Below are 27,987 nucleotides of genomic sequence, written 5' to 3'. Positions count from 1 at the left end.
CCTTCTCCATGTGTGGACATAAACTGTATCTAAATAGCTAAACTGTCAAAGAATAATCGATACGTTCAGGAACTGACACTGACTTTTTCCAGAGAAGTCCATTAAGCTGGTCATACCTGTCTCTACATAGGACCAGCCCAGTACCATGAATGCACTCCAAACGGTGATTTTCTGAAGGAGGTTGTCATATGGAAAAACTCTTCTTTGTCCCATTTTTCTTGCTCTCCCAACATTTCTTCCCATCCTCTCTCTTTTCTTCTTGCTTCCCTTCATCCACTCTTAGCAACTGGATATTCATACATAAAAGCCATTTATAGTTTGATGCCTCAAAGCCCTCATATCTGCTAAACTACAGTCTCCTTTAGAAAGGAATTTCCTCAAACCTGACCACATTCATTCACTCATTAACAGATGTTGTGGCCCCAGGCTGCATTTCTGGGGAGTAGGTAGAGGGAAGGTATTCATCGACATCTTCTGTCAGAAGTCAGTAAGCTATTATTCAGCCCTCCCGGGCCCTAAGCAGGTGCTCTTTCCTTTCTTCTGACAATAGCAAAGGTTCCCAAGACCCCAGATGACAGTCTCTACGTTAGTACTTACTGACTCCACTGACAGGTGTTTCTCTGTATAACCAGACAACAGGTGTTTGCCTGGTGCAGCCTGCCAAAAGCCAAGGAGCCAGAGTAGAAAACAAAGCCCATTTGTGAAAATGATTACTGTAATTAAGAGCTATGGTAATGCAAACGATGAAAACTCATACACATTCGCATTTACACTCTCCCAAATTCTCTGTTCCCCTGGATAGAGGAAATGACAGACTACAGATCACCCAGTTCTTGCTTCTTTGGGGGAGAGACTGAAACGATTATTAAGGCATCTTTTGAAACCATCCCTCTTAAGGATCCTCATTTAGAATTTATGTCATTGTGCATTTGGGGGATTACAAGGCAGTGTATGCTGAAGGAGACTGCCTTTAAGGGGCTTATGATTTCCTTGAGAGCCCCATATATATCCATAAGAAAAGTGAAACAGCTAATCAATACTCAAATCACAATACGTTTGGTGGTGGCCCTCATTACAGCAAGTTCCACTGTGTGCCCCACGGCCTCCCAGCAGGAAATTGCCTCATTTACAACCAGGAAAAGTCTTGAAAGTAATATGCTGTGTGCTTCTCAATTCCCCCCCTAGGAAGCATACATGAGCTTCAGAGCTAGGGCAGATAGCAGAATGGTGTGCATAAAGTAAATATTTCTTTTTAAAAAATCTGTGAACATACATCAGTCACCCATTTGTGTTTCAGGAGCTAAGGATCCTCTCACTGCTCTGACCTGAGTGGGCTAGTGGAATGCACCAAGGGTGAGGACACAGGTCAGAAGACATCATGGACTTTACCAATATGATTTTCGTATTATGCACATATGATCACAATATGCAAAATAAATTATAAGTGTTAAGTCCCTCTGCTCCATTTTTAATCCCATGTTTACATGGGAGCTGAAGGGAGGCATGTGGGTAGTTCAATTCTAGCTGTTGCGTACTGTGATTACTATTACTATTATTTTTGCCATCAGGAGCTTCTTTATTTTAACAAATTTACAGAAGTGGAAAACTTATATTCTTTTTTCCAGTAAACAATATAATTATTATTCATCATATATGTTTAAAAATGCTTATACAATTTTCAATTTTGTAGGCCTTTATATTCCCCTCTCCCAACTCTCTAGCCAAGTTTAAAATTTTTATGCCTTTTATTTTGATTTTCTTAGTGTATTACATAGTAAGATCATATTTTATTTCAGTTTTCTATAGTTATTATTATTTTTTTTTTTTTTTTTGCGGTACGCGGGCCTCTCACCGCCGTGGCCTCTCCCGTTGCGGAGCGCAGGCTCCGGACGCGCAGGCTCAGCGGCCATGGCGCACGGGCCCAGCCGCTCCGCGGCATGTGGAATCCTCCGGGACCGGGGCACGAACCTGTGTCCCCTGCATCGGCAGGCAGACTCTCAACCACTGCGCCACCAGGGAAGCCCTCTATAATTATTAAAGGGATAAGTAATGTATTATGATTCACTAAAATAGAGTAATAAATAACTTATGTACTGTGATTATTAAATACTTTTATACTGTGATTGCCAAAAGAACGGTCCTGGATTTTTCAGCTAGGTATTTTTCAATGTAAAAAAAAAAAAAACATTGAAAGAAATAAAAAAGGCAGTTCACAAATAATTCTTCTAGAGGACACAGGAATGGGACACTTGTTTGCTTTTTTTTTTAAAACAGCTTTTAGTTAAGCTGAAAAAAATTTTTGGGCTTCTCAGGAAGTTCTTGATTATAAAAAAAGTATGAAAGGAGTATTTCTCTAGAATGTGATGTCTAAAGTTTTATTGGGAAAAAAACTAAACCGAAGCAAAACATTCACTTGTTATTGTTGAAGATATCTTTCAAATTCTGTGTACTTCCCTGCCAACAGTTGCATCTTCAATTGTGGTCCCCATACTGCTTTAACAACTGAAGAAAAATAAGCATCTTATTATGGGAAAAAAAAAAAACCTGTGTGGACTGGCTCTCAGACTTAGTCTGAGAAATCAGCTTTGATCAAATTACTTTCTGAACCAATGGCCTTTGACTGGGTCGGTGAAAATATAGCCCATGTGTCCCAGGTTTCAGCAGCTTCCTATCTGTTTATCACTGGTACCGGGCTTGGTCTCACTTCTGTTCTCTTCCTCCTGTCTCATTTGGCACAAAAGGGATGTCCTAGAAGAGGACACTGTGCTTCCTTTCTCTTCATCCCCCCCCCCACCCTCATTTTTCTTGAATGACTGCCCATTTGCTTATGGCCTGTCTCTCTGGATACAAACCAACAATAGCAGCAACTCTAATTCACCCTCTTTATTTCTCATGATAAAGATGAGAGCTGAGAAAAGTCTCTGATTCCTCACTCTTTTTGCTACCTGACCCACTTCTTACTGAGAATTGAGACTGGAAGCACCACACCTCTCCTTCTATGCTCAGAGCGATCTCTCTAGACATCATTAGATACAGATTGTGCCAGGAACAAAACCCATCATAAAGGCAAAGTGGGCTCTGTTTGGGTCAGGGGATGGTGGCATGATTTCAGATCACGACTTTTGTACTCATGTGTAGCCAACACAAGGAAATACATCCTCCATCTTCAATGGCTGGCCCTGGACAGGATAAGGGGCTTCTAGTACGTTAAGAGCAGTTATTTCCTGCAACTGGATATTGTGTGCTGAGATAACTGGGGGCCTGTAGTGCTTTGGGACTCAGTGCATGGATGTACCAGAAACTAAAGCAAAACTAGTCACCAGGTTAGTTGGAAAGCACTAGAAATGAGTTTTATGAGAAAAAGTAACGGATTTCATTGAGTCAATTCACAAAAGATCTCTTTCTACTAGCAAGGGCTGCTTTGCTTTCTGACTTCACAGATATGGAGGGGACCAGCTGCCTGTGGCCATTTCAAAACAGCTGCCTCTTCAGCAAGAAGTAATAGACCCTGGAGAAAGAAGAGATCTAACCTCCGGACCTGCGGAGTGCCTAATCACTCTGTCAGCACCCTGCCTGTGCGCCCTCGCTCTCTGTTTCCTTCCCGCACAGCCAGCCCTTCCCACCCTTCTCAGCCTGCTCAGGGCTCCTTTAGCCACAGGCTATTTGTTCCTGTAATTGCTGCCAACTTGGCTGGTGAGAAGCCAGGCCTGGAGGAAATAGAGGGTCCTGGCAAGAACACGGACTGACGGCCCCAACAGGGTCAGTGCCTGAGTCCTCCCACAATGCAATTGTGCCTCCGCCAAAAATCCTATGGAACTAGAAGTCATTGTGGGGTCACCAGGGACCTGGTTAGCAAAAAGCGGTGCTGCTGTCTGGATTCAGCCTCTGAGTGTGTGGAAGGCGGGCAGGGATGGAGAGGGAGGGTGAGATTCAAGCCCTTCACTTAGGAAAAATTTCTGAAATCCTCTGGGTTTTTGTCTGCTTGAATCAAGCAAAGAAAACCAGTCCTTGCCTTGAACTGCAACACACCAAACTAGGCAAACCTCATAGATTGTGGGCACCTCCAGCAGAAGAGATGAGGAGAGACTGACTTGCTCTGAACAGAAGCCTGTGCGAGGTCCGCGGGGACCCTGGCAGCCTCGTTTGTGGGTTGGAGAGCCTTCCGGGCACTGTGGTTTGCACTGCCCAGGGTTGCCCATCCTATCCCACCATCTATCTCTGGTCCTTCCCTCCATCACAGTGTGATGCACTGTAGGACGGACCAGGCTTTGGCCTCTCCTCTGGAGCCCTGGTCTCAGAGACCTCCAACATCTGTTTACAACCAGAGGAACGTTGTAATTAGTAAGCTTGTCCCTTGGGTGAAGGGAAGCTTGTCTTTGCCCTGATCTCTTTCTTCCTAGACTTTTAAGTGGCAGCCTGAGGATACAAGTCATTGTACCTTGCTTTGAATTGACTTCTGTTGCTAGTAACTGGATCATAGCTATAGCTACAAAAGACCTACGAGAAATTCATCCTTTGGTTTCCACACAGAACTAGGGGAAGCCTGGAAAGAAAGTTCAGGTGCTGGGGCTAGGAAAGGTGAACCTGAGGTGGTGAGGCTACAGAATGTGAGGCCGAGGGATTGAAGAGCTGAGGAAAGTAAACCCAAAGAGATGTGGACCAGAACTATGCCTAGATGACTGGTGGGACCCATTCACCTGTTAGTTTTTCGGTGCCCCGTCCAGTGGAGATGAGTGGAAACTAGCCTTTATCTCTGCAGGTAGCCAGGAGCCTGCACCTTCTTCCCGACCTTGCTTCCGCGGCAGGGGGAGCGCATGAATCAAGAACAGCAAGGCGCAGCGGCCGCGGGCGCGTCTCCGCCTATGCCCTGGCGACCTTGACCAGGCTCACTGGCCTGTGAATGGACTGAGGAATCGTCTCCAGCCAGGGGGCTTTTGATGATCCAGAAAATAAGCAGGAAAAAAAAAAAAAAAGTGGTACAGGCTTGCACTCTCTTTTGAGTGGAATTTATGGGAGTAGAGCCCGGGGAGCCAAGACCGTGAAATGAGAATTTTTCCGACCGCAGATTTGCGGTGGACCCAGGCTTCACGGATCTGCTGCGCCAAGCGTGAGGCAGCGCGCGGGCCAGGGAGGGCGCAGCCGGGAGCGCAGAGCGACTGGCTCCTCTCTCGGCGGAGTTGCGGAGAGAGGGAGCTTGGCTGTTCAGTGCACGGGACAGGTGCAGTGCTGTCTTCTTTCACTGCTCAGTTTTTGCAGGTCTTTACATTCAAAAAAAAAAGACCCAAATACATGTTCAACCCTCTTGTAGATTTTTAAAAGGTTACTGGCACCCACCCTACTTGCTCACGCACACCATACCGATTCAGTTTTAAGGGCACACTTTTTTTAAAAAAGCCTCCTAGCATCCAAGAGAGTTGAGAAGGAACCTGGGGTCTAGTTTGCCAAAGTCAGTCACAAGAGCTGGTCAGTGCTCTCCACTTAGTGAATGCTCTGCTTTTCTGAAAGTTTCAACCTCAGACCCCAGAGGAGGTCGGAGTGCACCTTGCCACCCTCCAGGCTGAGCTGGGCTAAGACCTGAGCAGGTGTTTTGACCTTCCTGGGTCATCCCTAGACAAGAGTTTGATCCCCAGCTGGAATCTTGCAGGACATGAGAAGGATACGGGAATGATTGTCTCACTGGGGGTGGGGCTTGAGGAGCTGAAAGAAAGAAGAAAAGAAAAGGCATAATCTCAGTTCCAGAGGCTCAGCCCTAGAGTGGTTTTGACCTCCTGGGTTTGGGAATGAGGCTGATAATGCCTGACAGTGTCTCCAGTGAGACACAAGCAACTGGATTTACTTTGGAAAATCTTTGTCACTTGAGGAATGGGTGACACACAGGGGAACTTAGTGATGGCATCCAGCACCACCAATGGGTCTTAAACCCTGACAGCTTTTTTAGAGACCCAAGGACATCACTTGCAGAAAGCACAGTGCCCAGGCCCAGCATTCCACAATCATTCACCCTGGCAAGAGGCAATGCCAGTCAAGTGGATAGTCCTGAGGGACCACCCGTACTCAATGTCCACTTTCAGGATTGCCTTGCAAGGGTCTGCTTACCTATGGTGGTTAAACCAGAAGCAAAAAGCTTGAGCTTAGCACAGTGGAAAAAGAAGGGGTGTTCAGCCCAGGACAGCATCTTATATAGTGCCCAGGCCATGCACATCTATGTGTGATGCGCCCTTTCTTCCCCCTCCCTCCCCGCCACCCCGTGGCTTCACTAAGTTATCCGGGTGATTTTCTGTTGACAGCTGCCTTGATGTTAAGTATTCTAACCATGGGAGATTTCCAATTCTGAAAAATAAACCTATGTTTTATATGCTTTTCATTATTGAGATAGGAATCCTTAAGTGGGTACTCAAAAATGGAGAAAGCCACCTCTTAGCATCAACCTTGGCTTATATGAATTGACCTTATCGGTCCACATCACAGCCTTTTCATTAAAATGAGCAATGAATAATGTACCAGAGTGTAGTTTAAAGCTTCAAATATGTTTTCAGATGGAAATATTTCAAGAATGCAAGCCAGGTATATTTCTCAGATAAATGACAGTAGGGGCATTGCATACACGGGAATTCTCCGTTCTCAGGTTTCCTGAAATCCAGCGCGCGCATCATTAATCATTCATTGGAGTCGGCCTTCAGTCAATGGCAGCTCTGAGTAAGCTGAAGCGAGCCATTAGCTAATCCTTCCTGCCACGGGGATCCTGGGGCGAGAGAGGACAACTGGACAGTTAGTCACATGTGCTGGTGCCCAGACCCTACCCCTCTTGCCCGGCTCCGAGCACGGTGTGCGTGTGCGCTCACTCTCCCGGGCGCAGACCTAGAGCTTCCCAGAAGGAAAAACAAATTCAGTGGCATTATGCTTATCGCGACCAAGAGTTGCCCAACAGGAAAGCAGCTCCAGCCCTGGCGTAAAGGCTTAGGGCGGCTCTCTAAATGCTGAGTAAATCCATTCATTAGCTCTTTAGTAAATCAGTAGCAGCAACAAAAGCCTTCTCCCCACCGCGCCACACCAAAGCCTTCCAAGTTGCGCTGCGAACAGTTTCAGCGGTGGGATCCTGGCCGCAAACACTAGCAGCGGTGGGATCCCTCGGCGGGACGCAGTTCCCGAGAGATCCCCGGGGCAGGGGTTGTAACAGTCGGGTCTGCTGGGCAAAGGGAAGGGAACCTGGAAACTGTGTCCTGGGTAGGCGAGAGCGCATTGCTGGGACGCTAGCCTGCGGCAGAGGTGCGAGAGACGAGAACTCACTCCCACGTTTCACCCTCTCATTCCCGTGGCTGCCCCAGGAGGACTCCAGGGCTCGCGGGGAGCTGAGTTCCGCGCAGCGTTGGCTCGAGTGGAGGGTGGCCGTGCGGCGCGTGGGAAGTGCTGGGGTGCGTGGCCTCGGTGTGCGCGCGCCCAGCGTCGGGGCGCAGCTTCTCTCCGCCTGGCTTCTCCTCCCACTCACCCTCTCCCGTCTCTCCCTCCTCCACGCCTCCGCCCCCGGGACGGCGAGGCTCCCTCCCCGCACCGGCCGGAGAGTACACCAAGCGGCGGGTGAGGGGAAGCCTCGCAGGCGTGCACCGAGCAGTGAGATCACTGGCGTTATAAATATCCCAGTGCCAGCGCCGAGATCCGTTCGGGTGGCCTCTGTCTCTCTCCCCCTCTCCCTCTCCCTTCCCCGAGGCTATGTCCACCCGGTGCGGCGAGGCGGGCAGCGCCAGAGGCACACAGCCGCGCGCGGGCTACAGAGCCCAGAACCAGCCCTGCAAAATGCACTTAGGACCCCCGCGGCTGGAAGAATGAGCTTGTCCTTCCTCCTGCTCTTCCTCAGTCACCTGATCCTCAGCGCCTGGGCTCAAGGGGAGGAGCGCCTCGCACCCAAAGGGCAACCCGGGCAGGCTGCCACCGGTAGGAACCCCGGAGGAGCCAGCAGCAGCCGGAGCAGCAGTAGCACGAAGTCTTCCTCTGCCTCCTCCTCCCCCGGGGCTCCTCTGGGCAGTCGAGGAAATGGCTTGGAGCAGAGCAGTTTCCAGTGGACCCCCTCGGGGCGCCGGACCGGCAGCCTCTACTGCAGAGTGGGCATCGGTTTCCATCTGCAGATCTACCCGGATGGCAAAGTCAATGGCTCCCACGAAGCCAATATGTTAAGTAAGTTGCCTGCTCTCCTACAAAACCTGTCCTAAGCGGGCGGCGGGAGTCTCGGGAGGGGCCAGCTGGTGATTCCCTGGTCTGCAAGCCCACCTTCCGGAGCCCCTGCCACTGGGATCCAGCCGGCCCTCGAAACAGCCGGGCGGGTTGGGTGGAGATGCGTCTACGTGGCGGGCACACGCTTTCCCCTCTCGTGGGTACGAGGAATGGCGATTACTGAGGTATAGGCTACCCGGAGGCTGGTGCGGACAGGCACCTTGTTTCCAGTTTGCCCTGGTCCCAAAGAGGAGCTCCAGCCAGTGCCTGGAGAAAAAACAAAAATCTCCTTTCTCCTCGTTTAGCTTCTGTTTACTCGCATTTTTCACTGGGCATCAAAGCGCACCCCTTTTCCCTGTCCATAACTGAACAGTTTTATTTAGAATAATCAAATCTCACATACTGCCCCTCACAACGGCTACCATAACCCCAAATTAATATTATATATAATGTATACATACATATACATATACATACGGATATGTCTATTGTAGATACGTACATATTTACACATTATATACATGTAGAATACATATGTATATTATATGGGAGACCAGACATTCCCTGTTTGGAAGAAGACAGTAATCTAGAAAACTGCACACGTTTAGAGAGGGAGATGTGATGGACATTAGAATTAATAATTGCGGAGTTGGGTTTAGCACCTTTTAGTATCTTGAAACCATGACCAGACCTTGTGAGGAAGAGTGGCCCGCCTTTGGTCCCCAAGGACAATTAGGGGAAAGTTCTTTATTTTAGAAGAAATTCAGAGGCGGTTCAATTCGGTACAGGTGAAAATTTTGTAGGTTTTTTTTTTTAAGCCAAGTTTTAAATTTTCTTTCTGCGTTTAGCTCTCTCTCTTTCCCTCCTTTCTCATCTTCTACTCCCTTCCACCCCATCCGAGTTTTCAGACCATCACTGCCATTCCTCTGCTTCCTCTCACTGCCCCTCTAGGCAGCAGAGGGGAGAGATGATTTGCGGTTGTATGCGGGACTGGGGAGATCTCTGCGGGCCTTTTCCTCCGTAGGGCCAGATGGTCTTCCAGCCGGGGTTAGTCCAACAGACAGAAGCACAGCCCGGGCCTCAGAGGGACTCAGGGAGAGCGGAAACATGGCCAGGAGATACCCATGCGCACACGGTCACCCGGCTCCGGAGTGTCAGCCTGGTGGCTCCCAGGTGTACTTAACTTTCTCCGTCTCAAACCAACGACCCCACGGGTTTCTTCTTACCCAAGCTCCGGAGGAGCGCGGGCTCCACAGAGGGGCTGGCATCTGGCATCCGCCACAGACAAGGGTTGGAGGTGTGCACCTCTGTGGGGTGGCCGGCCGGCAACTTCCTCCGGGGGATTCAGGAGGCTGGAAGTGGAAGAGCTGGCGGTTCGCGACGGAAGGGGAGCAGGTCCACGCCAGCCCCCTGCCCCTGACTGGTCTTTCGGGCTCTGCCACTCCAGCTGTCTGTGTTGCACGTGGCGAGGTGGCCTGGCGCAGCAAACCCGAGAAGGGCCTTCCCTGTCTGCCCCAGCGAATCCCAGGACCTCCCACACACTCCTTAGAGGTGTCTGCTTTTAAGTTTTAAGGTTCGTTACACTCCCTAAGCAACTGACCATCTTCGGTGATAAAAGGCAAGGTCAGTTAGGGCGAAGGGGAAATTCCTGAGATTTAAGGGTAAGCAAGAGTTGTGTCTAGTTCAGTATTTCCATTTGTCCTCATTTTGTCCCACCAAGCTCTTTTCCTCCACCAGCCATCAGAGCTCATTCCCCACTTCTAGTAATATTTTCCCCTTTCACTTGCACGAACACTGTTTCTATTCTGTTCTTCTTGCAGTTTATCCAAAGAATCAGCCTCAACAGAGGATAACTTCTGTGTTCCCAAGGGAACATCCAAAGTTAGCCTGCAAGGAGGGCAGATTGGACCCCAGGGGGTAAAAGGATGTGTGGGAGGTGGGTTTCCGTGTGCTAGGGATCTCTGAAAACCAGACTTATTCCCAAGATATTCACCCTCTTCTCTTGGAAGAAACCATAAGAGACAAAGATTTTTGCAGCTTAGGCCTTGTAGAGGGGAAATTGTAGAAAAGGATAGAAAGGAAAATGAGAACAGATCAACAAAGAACACATTCAGCTAAAGAAGACATTGGCCAGTATTTATTTCCAAGGTACATTTTATTTTAAAATCCACTTTGAAAGCTATCTAACAAAGAACAGACACAAAACACTGCTTTGTTTCTTAAACAAAACTGAAGTGCCTAAATAAAACTTTCTTAATTTAACGAACACTTTCCTAGTTCATTTCAGTTTATAACAGCCTTTCAGAGTTTAGTCTGTGTCTTTCACTTGGCTTGCAATCATTCACTTATTCATTCATCCATTTATTCATGTACCCAACATAGGATACCTAGCTCACCAAGCTTGTTATTTTGGTTACTTTTGGGTTAGTTGGGTTTTTTTTTTTCCTTTGCCTTCCATAGGTTTTTCTCACAGAGGAAAGTATAATTTAAGTGTTTAAATCATGGTGATTTTCAGCTTTGTGATGTCTGGAATGTCCAATAATATATCATAAGATTTCGCTACCATAGATCCATGAAGAATTTATGAAATATGTCATGTTTAAAAGGATAACAAGTAATTTGGAAGTTTAAAACGAATCTCTGTCTTTAAGTAGCTGTGAAAGAGAAACAGGACCTGCTAATTGCAGTTGGTCATATACCTCTTTGTAGATAGCACTTGATGGTTTCCTTATACACAATGTAAACTCAGGAGTTGTTTATGGAATGTTGGTTAGAGTAGATGAGGAACCATTTGTCCAAGTCTCTCAAGAGAAACTGAGTGAGCTCGGACCATGAGGATCATGGAGAATACATCAGAGTTTTACCTCATCATCTAATTCTATGGTCTGTGAGTTAGCGGTGATAGAAAACTTACATTATTTTGTCACAGCTTGCTACTTCTGTAAAGAGTCAAAACTTGGCCATGCCAAACATTCTAACAGTTTCTTTTTTTTTTTTTTTTTTTTTTTTTGCGGTACGTGGGCCTCTCACTGTTGTGGCCTCTCCCATTGCGGAGCACAGGCTCCGGATGCGCAGGCCCAGCGGCCATGGCTCACGGGCCCAGCTGCTCCGCGGCATGTGGGATCTTTCCGGACCGGGGCATGAACCCGTGTCCCTTGCACCGACAGGTGGATGCTCAACCACTGCGCCACCAGGGAAGCCCTAACAGTTTCTTTTAAACGCAATAATTTTCTGTAATGTTTGTCAGAAGAAATAAATATATGTTGGAATATATGTTTCACAACTATCTTGACATTAAAATTTTTGCAAACTGTGAATATTTTCTAGTTTGGCTATCAGAAGTACACTGACCATAGATTTGAAACATAATTTGTTTAGTTAAGGAATACCATTTAATATGTTCCTAGCTTCTCTTATACAGTAGTTATCTCAGGTTTTGAAGACAGGTAAAAGAATCGAGCTCATTGCACATAAACTCTTATTATAAGGAAATACTAGGGAAGGGTGAAGAGAGATGGGCAAGACAAGATAGGTGATAAAATCCCACTACTGAATAGAAACAAAGACTTTGTTTTAATTTCTATGCTTTCAAGTTTAGTTCCAAAACAATGCTTCTGTTGGCTTATCTTGGGCCATTGAAGAATAGGCAATCGAGTAATTGTCAATTTAGGGAGCAAAAGCGTAAGGCTATAGCTACACAAAGCCAAATTGTTCACATAAAATATAGAAATTCCAATTATGTATTTTGGCTAAACCAAACCCTCAGTTTTACTAACTTTAAAAAATCTGAATTCACTATCAATTTTGATGTTAATGTACAGTCAACCTTTATATAGTCCCCAAAGCCTAAATAAACCAGAATCTCTATCTTCTGTATGGAAAAACTCAAGTAGGAAATTTCTATGTTGCTAACTTAATCAATGAAGACTGCTAAACTGGATATTTCAAGACTCAGATTTGATAAAGACAAGGCATATTTGTTGCTGTGTGAGCACAAGTAGAGAAACTTCAGTTTTAAATGGTTTTTCTTGGGGCTTCCCTGGTGGCACAGTGGTTGAGAATCTGCCTGCTAATGCAGAGGACACGGGTTCGAGCCCTGGTCTGGGAGGATCCCACATGACGCGGAGCAACTAGGCCTGTGAGCCACAACTACTGAGCCTTGCGCGTCTGGAGTTTGTGCTCCGCAACAAGAGAGGCTGCGACAGTGAGAGGTCCGCGCACCGCGATGAAGAGTGGCCCCCGCTTGCCACAACTAGAGAAAGCCCTCGCACAGAAACAAAGATGCAACACAGCAAAAATAAATTAATTAATTAATAAACTCCTACCCCCAGCATCTTAAAAAAAAAAAAAAGATTTTTCTTTGAGGATTTTTCAGATGGGCTGTTGATAGCTTCTGAATACATGGAATATCTGTATATCTTTCTCATTCACTGAGAAAAGAGAGAAAAAGGAGAAGTCTACATAATTGTATCAACCATCATTGATAGAGTCCTAATGTATTAAAAACTCTAGAGGGGACTAAGTAAGAAAATCTATATCCAGAATAATTTTACTTTGTAACGCATACTTATGCTTGTACGTAAGTGGATTAAACAGTGTATAATCTGAGAGACACTGAGTTCTTGCATCCTTCAGCCTAGATGTCAATCACAAAATTCCACCAAGAGAGAATAACTCCTTCAGTTAAGCACTGCTTTTTTCTTTTGATCCTCTTAAATGTGAACACCCTAGGAAAGATAACACATTGTCACTTGCACTTTAACTCTCGCCCTGCCCCACTCCCCCAGCAGCAGAGGGCCAAAATAGCAGGAGAGTACTAAGCACCAAACATGTGTACACATGGGGTGTCCTGAAAAGGAAGAGAGGTAGTGAGAAGGTCAAAGAAACAATCCAATTTAGCAAACATTCATTGGCTATCTATGATCTGTGAGACACACTTGGCCTTCCACAATTTTGCTTAAGGATACCATCTGGGCTTCCACGTGAATTGTAAATTCCCATCAAATTTATTATTACTGAGGAAATTACTGAAATTGAAAAAATAAATCAGTTTTAGAGAAATGTTTTCTGGAATTTATATAGGTGTGACTTAATGCACATGGGTTTAAAATACTTAGAAGTCTTTAATGAGTTACTGAAATTTGGCATGAAAAATCAATAGGCCAGTGATCTTTTTGGGGTGCGAGGGCAGGAGGTTAAATTGTGGAGCTTGTAGAATCTGCTCCTATATTCTAGGAAAAAAGACATCATGAAATTGCTGTTGAAATTACTTTGGAAACTCTGATCTTAACAAGGTTCCTAATATTACACCATAATTACATTATTTAGAACATCATACCAAAGCTGCCTATTTGAAAAAAAACAATTATTTCATCTAATCTCATCTTTTTTCTTTCCTGCATTCTTCGTAATTTTAAATAGAATGATGTATGTAAAAGTATGTTTTTAAGCTTTCAATTGAATATAATTTTCTTAATATTATAAAATCTTTTCATTCTCAGGCATTATATCATTTTTTATTCTGGAACTTACAAGAAAAGAAACCATGTAGTATGTAATAAAATAACACTTTCACATATATTATTTCATCTTCTCCATATTTAAAATTTATTACAATGCAAATTTATATAACGTATACATGCAGAATGTACAGTGTATTGGGAAACAAGTTGAGTCAAAATGGGTCTTTCTTAAAAATAGAATATGAAGCAAAGCAGTGCTCCCATTAAATAAGTATGTACAGAGTCCTTTTTTTTTTTTTTTTTTTTTTTTCAGAGTCCTTTTGTCTTGACCTCTTAAATGATAGCCTGCGAACATATATGCTTAATGAGATTTTTATCTTTTATGCTACCATGTATTTTTTTTTCCACTAAAACACAATAGATTTGCATTTACAAAACCAGGTAATTTTCCAGACAATGGTATAAAAAACCTTTAACAAAACAGAACCAGGATTAAATTGGGGGAAACATATGGTCAAGTCTCCTTTTCTACCAACTCCACATTGTCTCTTTTGTGGCTGTCATTCTACACATAGATGATTTCTCATGTTCTCCCTGTCTTATTTTTTAACAGACATTTACACAGTATTCACAATCACATCCCCCATCTCTGAAATATCCAAAATCATTAATGCTGTTTTTCAATATCATTCTGTAATTTTGATAGAAATATAACTTTGTATCAGATGTTCTATTCCTGTTTTATTAATAATATTATTACAGCACTACATTGTGTAGTAAATTTATCTTTACAAAGGATTCTGTGTGCTTTGTTACTATTTCATAAAATGATAATGCTTTTAAATCTTTTTTGGGTATGCATCACAGTCAAATAATTTGCATAGCAAAATCTATTGTAAATAGCATTTTGAAAACATTTTGAAGGAAAGAATTTTTTGAGACAGTTTTTTTTTAGGAGTTTCTTCCTAGAAGCAGAAGTAGTTCCTTTCCAAGTTTTTAGATTTTTTTGGTTTGTTTTAAAGAAATATCCACTAATAAAGTGCTGGCTGCAGTTTTCTTGAGATGCGTTTTATTTACTCTAGGCTAAGAATGCTTAACCAAGATCAATAGCTCCTTCACGAACTTTCTGATCAAGTATTTTTAAGAAATCAGGTTAAATAAATAAGCGGCAGTATTTGCTACAATTATAGGTATTAGGTCGCATTATCCAACATAAGTGCTCTATAACGATATTCATATATGTGTTTACATGTATTATATATATGTGTATCCACAATACACTGCATTTGGTAAGTTGAATAATTTTTTTTTTTTTTTTTTTTTTTTTTTTCTTGCGTTATGCGGGCCTCTCACTGTTGTGGCCTCTCCCATTTGCGGAGCACAGGCTCCGGACGCGCAGGCTCAGCGTCCATGGCTCACGGGCCCAGCCGCTCCGCTGCATGTGGGATCTTCCCGAAACGGGGCACGAACCCGCGTCTCCTGCATCGGCAGGCGGACTCTCAAGCACTGCGCCACCAGGGAAGCCCAAGTTGAATAATTTTATATGTACTTCAGATACTGCAGGGGGAGACTGCTATTTTAAGAAAATCTGGTGAATTTCTCTATTCGTTATAGTCCTATTGACATATGTACTCAAAATATTACAGATTGAAATGTTGAGCTGTTTTTTCCCTCCTCCCTCCCATCCTTGCTTGCTTCCTTCCTTTCTTCCAGGACAAGTCCTTTTTTAGCTTTAGTGAACCATATTATTTTGTCCTTTTTTTTTTTTTTTTGCATTTTGTTGTAGGCAATTAACAAAAAGCTCTATGCTTTTCTTCTGTTCATATAACATTACATACAAGTTTATGGTAAACAGGCAGGAATCCCAATTATATACAAACTATGAGTTTCATCTTCTTAAAATACTCTAAACTGTGGTGTGTGACTCTCTTGATCCAGTGGATGTGGACTTTCAAATTATTAAAGGAGACAGAGGGACATCGACTTGATAATTCTGACTACTAAATGCCAAGTATAAACAATAACGTAATAAATACCTCATTAAATTTTTTCCAGAAAAGTCACTCAAAATGCAAGATGTCTCAAACCATAATCCATCAAACACTTCACTGAGCCAATAGTCTCAGATTATTTGTATTGCTTTCAGTATCTTATATATACTCTTTAAATGAGCAGCTCACTAAATGATAGAGTGTGATATATATTGATTTATCGATTTGTATTATGATCATTTGAAAAGAGGGATTTCTTTTATGTAAATAAGTATTATTTTCAAGGCTTCCAATGATTTATACTAATCTTGAGTACCGTCTTCTGTTCTTTAATATTAAAAATACTGTATTATCTCTGACAGAAAAACAATGCATGAGAACTGTTTTGTAAAACATTTTAAAAAGTCTTTGCCATTCCTTTAGAACTTGAAAAGATTCTACTGTCAAACATTGATTACTAAAAGTGACTTATCATTTGTAAGAAGAAAAAGAATTACTAATGAAGCACAAATTTTTGAACCTTGAAATTTATCATTTTAAATGAATACTTGAGTGCTAGACCTTTTTATTTCTTTTACATAACAAATGTTGCAAAAAATGAAGATGTTAAATACTTTTAAAAAAATCACAGTGATAAAGAATGGAGACAATCTACGTAGAAATGTAATTCTTCACATGCTATATAGAAGAGTCTGTGTTTTATTTTGGGATTTCTGTCATCCTAGGTATTTTGGAAATATTTGCTGTGTCTCAGGGGATTGTAGGAATACGAGGAGTTTTCAGCAACAAATTTTTAGCGATGTCAAAAAAAGGAAAACTCCATGCAAGTGTAAGTAGAACCACTTTATATTTGTTAAACGTGTTATAGAGATTTTACATTTGTAAAGTGGAATGAAGTGATTTTCCAAATTGATAGGACAATTTGCCCAGAGAACTTAATGTTTTTTTGTTTTTGTAAAATTATATGTACATTAAACCAAGAGAAATGTATGTGTTTTTGTAAGTAATCGTTTTTTATTATACGATTATAAAATCGTATTTTAATTACTTGAGAAGATAATATAGAATCCACAAAAAGTTTTAAGGGTAAGTGTATTTGAAAACAGCATTCTCTAAGTGATTGCCATTATTTATTTCTTAAAAGTGGTCCAAGTGAGGAGAAATGTTATGGAAATACTATATTTTTAATTTACATGTTTGTGGTGATTGTGTGTGTGTGTTCAGTAGATCATGTTCTTAATTTTAAAAGCTACTCATGATGTCAAAAATGGAGTCTAAGTAATGTAACGTATAAGTATGGAGGGAAGAAACCAATAGTGAGAAGACTTTGACCTTTAATAGAGAAATTTAATTTGACTCATTTGAGAAATTTTCATCTTGTTTTTTTGTTGCATCAAAAACACTTCTTAAAACTATGAAGACTAATTTTGCACTCTTAAAAATTTCTTCAGCCCACTTAACACAGTTTGTAATCAATTTACAAATTATAGATTTCTATGTTTTGTTCTGAAAATGCTCATTACTGGGGAAGCATTAAAATGTTTTAAAGATAATAAAATATATTTAGCTTAGTTTTCCCGCTCACAGATTCTGTTTATTACTATTAGTAGTATGCACAGTCCTTAAAAGTATTTATGCTTTTTCTGTAGTGTACTGAGTTTTGTCATATTAAATTGTTTTAAAAAGCAATTCTTCTTTAAAGCTACTCCTTTAATCCTTATTCACTTTAATTCTTATTAAACAAATTGGAGAAATATCACTTTTCCAGTTTTCAAAGTATATAGGGAGTTTTAACTGAGCGCAATCAATTGGAACTTGCTAATTATGATTTCTTCTTTACAAACCTTTAAAAAATTGAATGAGAATTTCACTTGGTTTAATGTTTAAGACTTCCAATTTTCCTTTCTCTAGCATCTAAATGTGGTTTGTTAATATCTCTTGGAGGAGACAGTAGAATTCAAGCTATTTCTACAGTTATTTGAGGATTAAATGAGATAATGTATATAAAGCTTGTTAGAACAATATTAAGTACATGGTAAGTACTCAATAAATATTACCTATTATTGAGTGATAATTTAAATATAGTCTAAATATAATAAACTACTAAAATTTCAGTTTATTAAGATAGATGGGAAATCTTTGGTAACCTCTCTGATCATCCATTACAAGAATTATAACCAGATTTACTTATTTCATCTTCTGAGCTGGTTACTATATTCTAGTAAACCACAATACAGTGTTCATAAAATAATTGCTCTTTGGTTTATTACTTATCTTAAGGGAAAAATTTCTTCATTGCTGTGGAAAAGTAGGACATGCCATTTTATTTTTTAAAAAATATTTGATTTTTAAAAATCCACAAACAAAATAAAAAACAATGATCAAGTGCATCTACACTGAATAACTTTTCCTTGATCTAATTTAAGGTGTTAAAAGATTGAAACACCTTCAAAATCTAAGCATCATAATAATATGCAATGCCTAAAAAGAAATTCTCTTTTATTGGTTTGCTTGTTTTGGGTGAAAATCTTAATTTTTTAAATATTCTGATTCATGCTTTAGTACATGCAAAAAAATAGACTACCTTGGGGCAGCTTAAGGATAATTGCAACAGAAAGAGAAGTACCACAAATGGATGCCAATTAGAAAGGTCAAACTGAAAGGTTAGGTTACATGATTCCTCTGTCAAATGCAAGTAACAAATTTCCAGAAACTTGACCCAAATGTCTAAGGATGGCTGGCCGAAATAATGCAGATAATGCAAAAACAGCATCTGTTATTCTTTCTCATCTTGGCAGGCTAAAGTTATTTCATGGAATAATGACTTTTAAACAGTACAAAGCAAGCCTTGCTCTTGTCACTCACTGAAGCCCTTTGATATAAAAGTCATTCTGATGACTTTGAGGTGAATTGTAGGTAAAGAATTAAGCCCTACGATTATGTGGATTCTTTCTTAACCATTTGTCCAAGCCCACTTTCTCTTAGCATTTATTAGCACTTTTTCTGTAGATGGAAACCTAATTAAATTATAAAGTGATTTATTTTTAAGGAAGTTGAATTTAGAAATAGTATTAATTCTAACCATTATTAGTTTTATGCCAGATGGTTTCTTTCCTCTTTTCAGTTTCTAGTTAAACAAGTTGAAAAATTGTTCTTATAGCTAGCTTTAAATATAATTATTTGATTTAGTTTTGGTTCTTACAAAATTTCATCACCACTAAAAAGGCTAAAACCCCTTATATTTTTAGGATTAAATGTTGCTTAGGATTAGTGAGTTGCTTTAAATTAATAATTGTGCAGAGGCATTTAAAGAGTACCTTTATAATAATTTCAAAAATATAGTATATAAAACCACGTTGTGCATCTTAAACTTACACAATGTCGTTATGTCAATTATATCTCAATAAAACTGGGAAAAAATTTAAATAAATAAAGAGTAACTTTAGGGTTTTATTTACAAAGTAAATATGAACTATAAATCTAAAGTATTCATATAATTCTGGGGAAAGTAAACCTATAGCGTATTGAGAAATACTCATGGATAATAGGAGATTTTCAACTTCGTTTTTATAGTAACAATCAGACTATTAAAAATTAGCTACTTGGCAGAGGTAAAAGATTTGCATATTTCTTTAAAATCTCTTTCATTCACATTATCTCATTGCATAGTTAGGTGAGGAAATAGTCTCAGAGATGTTAAATATTTTCCTAAGTTACCACAGTTAACAATTTATTGAACCAGAATTACATAATTCAAAAATTCTCTCTCCTTTTAAATGCTATAATACTTGGTAGGGAAAAGTTAGCTTGAAAGAAGGTATTTTGTTTCATTTGGAACTATTTACGCTGTTTTCAGCTATTATTTTATAGGAATTAATAATTGCATGTTTTAATAATATTTTTGTATTACGTTTTAAAGAATGAATACTGTGTTTCATCCTTAGAATATTTTTGGTTGTTTCTCTCTCTCTCTCTCACTCTCTCTCATTCCAAACCCTTTTGGAGGATCTTTTTTTCCCCATCTACTTCTGTGTCTCCTACTTGATTTTAAAGTCTAGAAAGGAGGGATGTGTGCACCACAAAACTTGTCACACAGTTTTATAAATGTTGGTTATTCAGTGTGAAGATGAGTTGCATAGGGAACCCCTTTGAGGATGTACTTTCAGAACAGAAAAGAGATCTGTTTTGTTCACAGAAACTCTTCATTTAGAAAATGCTTCATTGTCATTGGACAGGAAGATGGTAAACACTATTATCAGGCCAGAAAGTTTAAACTTAGGCAACATATATGCTGATTTCCTTTGTGGGCTAAGTTTGTTAATTCGGTAAGAGAAGTTTTCATTGAACTTCAGCCATCTCGGTGTGCTCTGCTCATGCACTCAGTCAACCTATATACTCATAGTAATCTCCATGCAGCTCTCCTTAAGACCTTGACTGATAGACCCTAAGTAGACAATGCATTTAAATTCCTAGTGTGCAGGGTTTTTTCAGCATTCTTTACAAGGATGAAGGTGTCTGGTCTTCTTCTCGAGACGCCTTGGGAATCACTGAGAGTAAGAGCAGGTAATTGCTTCCCCAAGAGCCATGAGGGTTAGTCAGAGCCTTCACTGTGGCCTGTATCCTCCTTCTCAACTTATTCCCAGACTGAGGTGCTTTGCGGGGCTGAGCACCCTTCTCTTTTGGTCTCTATCTCTGTCTGCCTGTCTGTTCGTGCTCTCTCCTCAGGTTTATTGTCTTTATCCAAAATTGCATAGGCAGCCTTTCTGGATTTATCTGAGGTGGGTCCAGATGTAAGTGTAGAAGGTCTTGAGTGTGGTGGTGAAGAGCACAGTTCAATTGTGTCATTCTACTTAAGATACACTGTGTCATTTTACTTAATCTTTCCATTCCTTGGTTTTATCAGCTATAAATGGAAGAAAATTAAAGTAAAAATACCTGGTGAGAGTTGAGCATTTTAAATGAGGTAATACGTATAAAACACTTAGAATAGTTCCTGGAAAGTATTCAGCATTTAATGTTAGAACAGATCTTCCTGAATTTGCTCTCAGGCAGCTGTTTGATGATCCTCTATCTCCTCTCAGAATACTTTCTGATTTTGGGGTCAGGCAGCTGTGACCCCCTCAGATATTTAGACCAGTCACAAATCCCATTTATTATTGGCCCCTTTTTTCTTTAGGTCCAAACTCGTCTCGCATACAGTAGCCCCTTTTCTCCTGGGTTTTCCTTTTTCCAAGGAACCTAATTTGAAAGCAAAATTCCCAGGTTCAAGATCTTAAAGAGGCAAGGATTTCCAATGGTCATAATCTCATAATTTTTTAAGATCCTTCTTGTGCATTGTGGTTTTACCCTTAAAAAAATCTAAATCTTGAAAAAGCTGGTTATCATGAATTCTTCAGTCTTTTCATTTAGTATGCATGTTCACTTATTGCCTGTTGGGGAAAAACATTTTAGCTCATTTTAAAGATACAGAAACAAGCACGTGGTGGAATTATTTTTGTTTCTCAGGGTTTTAGGGAATCATGTTTGGAAGGAAAGCTAATTGCAGAGTTTATGAAATAGGCATGGAATGTGTGCTTGATCAGCCCTAAGCAAGGACTAGAACAGCCTCCTTTCCTGGTTTCAGAGGGCGCCAGCTGGCTTGCCCGGGATGAGAGTCTGGACCAGACTTCCTGAGCTGGGGGCAGAGTGAGGATGAGTCCGCAGCCCCTAAAGTTGGGTATGTTTATTGAAAGGGGAAACGGAAGCTTGAGTAATGGTTATCATCATCATTAAAAAAATAAGTTATTAAGCACTCCACTCTTGCAGTCAAGACCCTGAGCTATATAAAGGCATTGAATAGAAACTCGACTTGCCCTCTAAGAGCTTTCAATTTACATAGTACAATTGAATAGCTAGTAATTCAGGCTAAAAAATGGGTTCAGTGTTCTACCTTCGCAGTAAATGTCAGTTTTCTCTTAATTTCACACTATGTAAATCTGGTTAGAGGGCTTATTTTATTGAGGAAATCTGCCTGTGATGAATCGTCTTGTAATTTCAGAGATCCATTTCAGCCTAAAGTGAGAGATGGTGTTCTACGTCTTAGATGGTTGGGGGAATCGCACTTGTTTTTCATCAGTATTTTAATATGGAGCAACTTCAGGGCAGGTAGGACTATATAGAAACCTAGAAGATGCCTTGGGTTTGTACAGTGTTACTGAAAGAGTTTGAATCTAGGAATCAGTAGATGAGATTTAAGTCACAGGCCTACCCTGGCACATGATAAATGTGGGGCTTTAGATGAATCCTTTTCTTTACTCTTCTGTCTGGAAAATCAGGCAATAGCATCCTAATAGTCATGGAATTATAGCAAGAATGAAATAATATATGTAAAACACCTGGCACATGGTAGCCCTCAACAGCCCAGCTTTTTTGAGCTACTAAGAGCATCAGTAAACTATCTTATACCATGTTTCTACAAGTGTGGTTCTCACCTCACCTGCATCAAGATCACACAGGATGCTGGTTAATTATGTGATTCCAGGGTCTCAGCTCAGACTTACTAAAACAATCTCTGGAGATAGGGCCTTGGGAATCTGCGCTTTGACCTGGCTCCCTGAGTAATTTGAAGTCAAATTCAAGAGGTTCAGAGGAGGAGAAATCATGTGGCTAGCATTCTTCACTACCTTACCCCAGGTTGATTTAAATCCAAATTGTATATTCCCTTGGTTGCATGAAGAACTGAGACACAGAATGACCAGATACCTAGTGCCAAGCAGGAAGTATGACCATGCTCTGGAGATGGTCATACATCAACTGACCCATATGAGGCTTGTGAAGTAAAGAGAAAGAGGCAGCTCCTGTACATGCATGCTGCCCTGTTCTGGGGTTCTCTGCTTGGGAACAGTTGGAGCAGGGTCTGGCTTTCAGCCTTCACTCACCACCAAAGGTGGGTGCTTTTGTGCTGGGCACATCCTACACAACCATACAAAACAGCCTGGGCTTAGGGGACCTGACCCGGGCAGTCCCATTGGTGGGTCTAGGGGTGGGAACCAAAATGCATTGAAAGGAGGCAGGGGAACAAGAAGTGTAGGGTTGCAGGCAGCAAGAAAACTTTGCTTAGAGCACAATTTGGTCTTTAACTGTTTTCATTACAGTCTATAATAATTGTTTAATAACATTATATAGTCTATAATAGCATTTTAGTTCCTTATATTTAATTATTTCTTAACTTTATAAAGTTTTTCAAGAGAAAGAGGCAAATCAAAGAAAACAAAGTGAAATAAAGAAGTAAAATTGATTAAATGATTAAATAGCCTGCAGACTCCAGGGTTTGTACTGCTGTTAGTCCAAATTCAATCCTCTTTATATACCTCTTTCATACAATGCATGTTTACTTCTTCAGTCACACATAATGAGAATCCGGACTTGTAGGCATAGCCTCAGCTCATTTGCTACAAGATTCTCAATCGTCATAGAGCGTGTTTACTAAGGAACAAAACTATGTTAAGAGGTTTTAGAAAGTTTTAAAAAAATATTGTTTCAGAAAGAATTCTCTGTTTGGTTTAATTGACCTTCAGATTTTAATTAAGCAGAATTAGTCTTTTCTGGAATATCACCGTCAAAGTTTTACTTTTTTTGAACTGAATTTGACCTTTCTTTTAAATATTCACTGTGTGCCCTCATCACGCGAGGAGATGAGTAGAATCAAGGTAAAGTATCCTTCTGAGCCCAAAATTCTTGTTTTATTTAATAGCACTATATTGCCGCACCTCTGAATAATTTGCATTTGCATATTCAGGCAAAAGTAGTTTAATTTAATTTTCATCTGTTTTTTTCAGTTAAGACTCCTTTAAATTACATAGTAATCAGCCAGTTTAAACTTGTTAGTTCTGCAATTACGGCTTGTTGACTATAACTTATTTTTACACTTGCAAGATCAAGGAGAAATTATAGAGAAAAACATAGATAATTTAAGTCAACAAAGAACATGGGTAGGACCATGGCTATATTGCTTTCATTGTAAAAGTGACAACCAACACAGTGTCTGGCATATGATATACAGTCGATAGATATCTGTGGAATTAATCCACAAAAAACTGAGTTTGAAACAAAGATAGGGGCTCTTTACAAACATTTTGATGAATGCGTTTGTTGTAGTGGCTGATGGTGGTAGGGTGGAGGTTATGGGCGTCCTGATTTTAATAGCTTATTTGAAATTAGATTTACCTCTCTACTTCACAGCTGAACTGTAGATAAAGTCTTTACGTCCACTTCCCATTTTCTAGGGAAATAATCCAGTTCTATTGTTTTAAAGGTATATATATTGCTAAAGCACTTTTTATAATTCAAAGGAGATTTCAAAAATTAAAAGTAACCTGGAAAGTTTATTATCTAAAATTGTGTAATGGTAAATATATTTAAATGGCTCTGCTGCTTGGTGACTCTGTTGTGAAGATGCCTCATGTGTAACATTAGGGACAGAGATGAACTGCTTAACGTCGCCGTGTTGTCTGAACAGGGCCGGGAATACTGACAGGGACAGTCCATCCCTCCAGAAGAAACCAGATCTCCTGATGAAAAACTCACTATGTTTGTTTCAAATGGTTTTGTTCCATCATAGCTGGTAGAATTTTTCAGACAAAATATTAAATTAGAAGTCAATTACGAAATCCAAAACAGTCTGACTGCCTTCACTCCTGTTTTAATGTGGGGTTTGGAATGGCTGAGAGCCAGCAAGTAGTGTGGGTCCTCAGAATTCTGAACATCTCTACCCCGTGTGACAGTTAGGTGACCCTCGGAAAATCTAGAGCCTGAACAGCCATCCTCTTTAAGTCTTCTCTTAAGAAAGAACTTAGAACATGAACCTTGAGGGGGAAAGAGAAAGTTTTCAGATGGAATTATTTTCGGGGGTGGCATCGGTAGGTTTTCACCCCATGAAAGACAGTAAGATGGAATTGCTATAGGTTAATATACCGTGTGTGTGTGTGTGTATGTGTGCACGCATACGCATGTGTGTCTGTTGGCCACATCAATTAAAAAAGGCACGTTCCTTCTTTATTTTTTTTGACACCATTAAGGAAAAAATAAGGTTAATAAGTGCAGTACACTTAAAAAAATCTAAGTGTCAAAATTGAATAAAGCAATCACTGCTATCTTTATTTCAGGAAAATGATTTTTTGTGTGTGAAACAAGGGTAGAAGTCAGGTCTATAATGTATTATACATTAAAGATGTTATTCAAATAAATTTTAAGAAAAAAATCTGAGGCAGGGTAAATATACCTGCTACCCTTTTTAGTGAAATCTCCCACACCTTTCTAAAATGCTTGGTCTTTTCTGTAGCAGAAAATATTCCAGATGGTTATAGCTTTTATTTTAAAATAAAACTTTGGGATTATCTAATTGAATGGGAGAGCATTGAAGTCCTTTTAAGAGCTAAGCAGACAAATCTGTTTGACTTGTAAGAAAGACTTTTTTTGTTGTGGCCTCTCCCGTTGCGGAGCACAGGCTCCGGACGCGCAGACTCAGCGGCCATGGCTCAAGGGCCCAGCAGCTCCGCGGTATGTGGGATCTTCCCAGACCGGGGCACGAACCCGTGTCCCCTGCATCGGCAGGCGGGCTCTCAACCACTGCACCACCAGGGAAGCCCAAGAAAGACTTTTTAATTTTAAAAAAAAAGGAACAATACATGTATGCTCTTCTAAAGGAATGGCAACATAGCACCCTTGTCCTGGTCATGGGCTCGTAGGTTATGATGGGATGAGAGAAAGCCATTGGCAGTGGTTCTTTAAAATAGCGGCTTACAGCCTGCTAGAGACCCAGTCCAGGGTATCGTCAGTAGACAAGTGCTTATATACAGCTTCATAGCCTCCAAATAAAGAGCTTTATTGATTGAACTACACTCGAATGTAAATAACCTGGATAGACTATCGTACATAAGATAAATGTGCTGCTGGAAACACTCTGAAACTGGTTGTCTTCTGATATTGTCAGTACCTTGCACAAGTCAAAAATTCCATGTGGCCATCAACAGTAGTTCTGTGTAGACTGCCTTGCAATGTTCAGACTTCTAGATTACAGCATTGGGATCTGTATTGCAGAAGAAAGTTTGGTATTAGAAAAGCAAGGGAATTAAAGGACTTTTAATTCCGTTATAGAACCTCTTGGTTTGATATAGAAAGAATCATATGTGTGTGTGTGTGTGTGTGTGTGTGTGTGTGTGTGTGTGTGTATTGTTCTTATATATAGGGGTCAAGATATTTGGTATTTCTAAGCCCAGGACGTTTATACACATGGTGATCCCTGAAATTGTGAAACATGTTGGTCTAGTCCAGGTTAGGGATTTGAATTCTTTGGGGGCTATGGACTCTTGTATTTGATAAAAGCTCCAGATCCTTTCTTTAGAAAAATATTTTGATTCTCACAATAGCCCTACAGTTGCAAGGATTGTGGATAAAGAGCCTAAAGCTAAGAACTCAATTGGCAGGATTGGCATTTGATTGCATGTCTGTCTGACACATTCTCACTTGCTTCCCCTATACTGCGGTCGTTCAATTTCCTCAATACGGCAGACTCAGCCTTTTCAGAGCTTGTTGTGGCCTGCTTTGTCGTCCTCATCTCTTCTTCCTTTCTCCGTGCATCCTAAGTGGAAGTCACACTGAGCTACTTATAGTGCTGTCCTGCTGACCTGTGAACACACCAGTTCTGCTCCCTGAAATCCTTTCTCACGTCACCTGCCTTGCTCACACCTTGTTGGACTTGAAGACTCAGCTCCGAAGTCAGCTTTTCTAGGAAGACTTTCTGCCCCCTTCCCTGCTACCTCCATCCTCTCAGATGCCCTTCCTCTATGCTATCATTGTATCCTCTGCATACCGCTGTCATAATTCCATTTATCAAGCTGCATCATGATGGATGTCTACTTCTTTGCTCAATCCACTGTTCTGTGAGCATTTCAAGGGCAGAGTTGTCTGTGTGTGTGTGTGTGTGTGTGTGTAGAGAGAGAGAGAGATCTGGCTGAAGTATTGTTAGTGACTCCAAAGGTAATTTTTTTCTTCCTGCCATCAAATATACTCTCCTGTATCACTGTGTGAAGATACATTCTTTCCTAAAGAACTTTAACATATGCAATATTAATAGGGCCATATGCTACCCCTTTCTCAGCACCATGAAGCATGCTGATAAGATTGAAAAATGTATTCTTGTTTCAAAGGATAATATGACTCCATTCCTCTGAATAATATAGTACTATTTATTTTCTTGATAGCTTAAGAGGGGGAAAAATCTTATAAGTTAAATTTTTAACTAAAAATTTCAAAGTAATTAGAAAGAGTAATAGAATTTAAATATACGAGTTCCTGTTATCATTTTTTATATACATTGATATTATTTCACGATTGTACATAGTAAACAGAAATCAGCATTACAAAGATGAATAAAGTAGGAATATAGAAACGAAAATAGTAATTTTAAAGCAACTCTGAAAGAAGCAAATGTGTCTTTATAAAAGAGAATGGAGTAGGAGGGCAGGGGTCAACGGAATTCTTGTGTTTTCTTTACAGTAAAAGGCCTCATTCTATTCCATGCTGAAAATATTATCACTACTTGAATTTCCTCTTCTTCTTTTATTCCCTAGGCCAAATTTACAGATGACTGCAAGTTCAGGGAGCGATTTCAAGAAAACAGCTATAATACCTATGCCTCAGCAATACACAGAACTGAAAACACAGGGCGGGAGTGGTACGTGGCCCTGAACAAGAGAGGGAAAGCTAAACGGGGCTGCAGCCCCCGTGTTAAACCTCAGCACATCTCTACCCACTTTCTGCCAAGATTCAAGCAATCAGAGCAGCCAGAACTTTCTTTCACAGTTACTGTTCCTGAAAAGAAAAAGCCACCTAATCCCATCAAGCCAAAGTTTCCCCTCTCCGCACCTCGGAGAAGTCCCAACACAGTGAAATACAGACTCAAGTTTCGCTTTGGATAATATTCATCTTGGCCTTGTGAGAAAACATGCCTTCCCTTCAGGAGTTTCTGTAGGTGTCTTTGCTCTCTGAAGACAACTTTTTGGACACAGCTTCAGTTACACTACACTGTACTGAAGTCAGGACATTTGTTTCAGTTTGGCTGAAACAAAAATGTCTCCTGATAGGAACTAAACTGGAATTCTTTGTACCAATACAGGGAGCTCACTGCTTTAGTTCAGTATGACATAAAGCCTTTTGCTTTATGCTTGGTGCATACTGGGACTCTGTTTCCAGAAAGGTAAATGGTGGGGATTATGTATTTTTCTGACTTTTACAGATCAACCTGAAAAAGCATACGATACATTTTTATTTTTGGTTTCCAAAGACTATTT

The 27,987-nt window shown here is 40.7% G+C and overlaps 1 protein-coding gene across 1 annotated transcript; it reads left to right on the top strand.

Moving 5' to 3' along the window:
• Positions 1-7,820: 7,820 nt before the first annotated feature.
• On the top strand, positions 7,821-27,615 carry FGF5 (fibroblast growth factor 5). Its single transcript, NM_001291399.1, has 3 exons — positions 7,821-8,169; positions 16,384-16,487; positions 27,268-27,615. The coding sequence occupies exons 1-3, from the start codon at positions 7,821-7,823 to the stop codon at positions 27,613-27,615; spliced, it is 801 nt and encodes a 266-aa protein (NP_001278328.1).
• The last annotated feature ends 372 nt before the right edge of the window (positions 27,616-27,987 follow it).

This window comes from Lipotes vexillifer, unplaced genomic scaffold, assembly GCF_000442215.2.
Source record: "Lipotes vexillifer unplaced genomic scaffold, Lipotes_vexillifer_v1.1 scaffold272, whole genome shotgun sequence".
Taxonomy (NCBI): Eukaryota; Metazoa; Chordata; class Mammalia; order Artiodactyla; family Lipotidae; genus Lipotes; species Lipotes vexillifer.
This window is presented reverse-complemented; position numbering and strand designations above follow the sequence as displayed.

What these genes read in the sequence shown, in the direction of transcription:
- FGF5 (NM_001291399.1), top strand. Translation starts at nt 7,821, where the DNA reads ATGAGCTTGTCCTTCCTCCTGCTCTTCCTCAGTCACCTGATCCTCAGC. An exon ending in CCACGAAGCCAATATGTTAA is followed by an intron (nt 8,170 to 16,383) that starts GTAAGTTGCCTG and finishes CTGTCATCCTAG; the next exon opens with GTATTTTGGAAATATTTGCT. An exon ending in AAGGAAAACTCCATGCAAGT is followed by an intron (nt 16,488 to 27,267) that starts GTAAGTAGAACC and finishes TTTATTCCCTAG; the next exon opens with GCCAAATTTACAGATGACTG.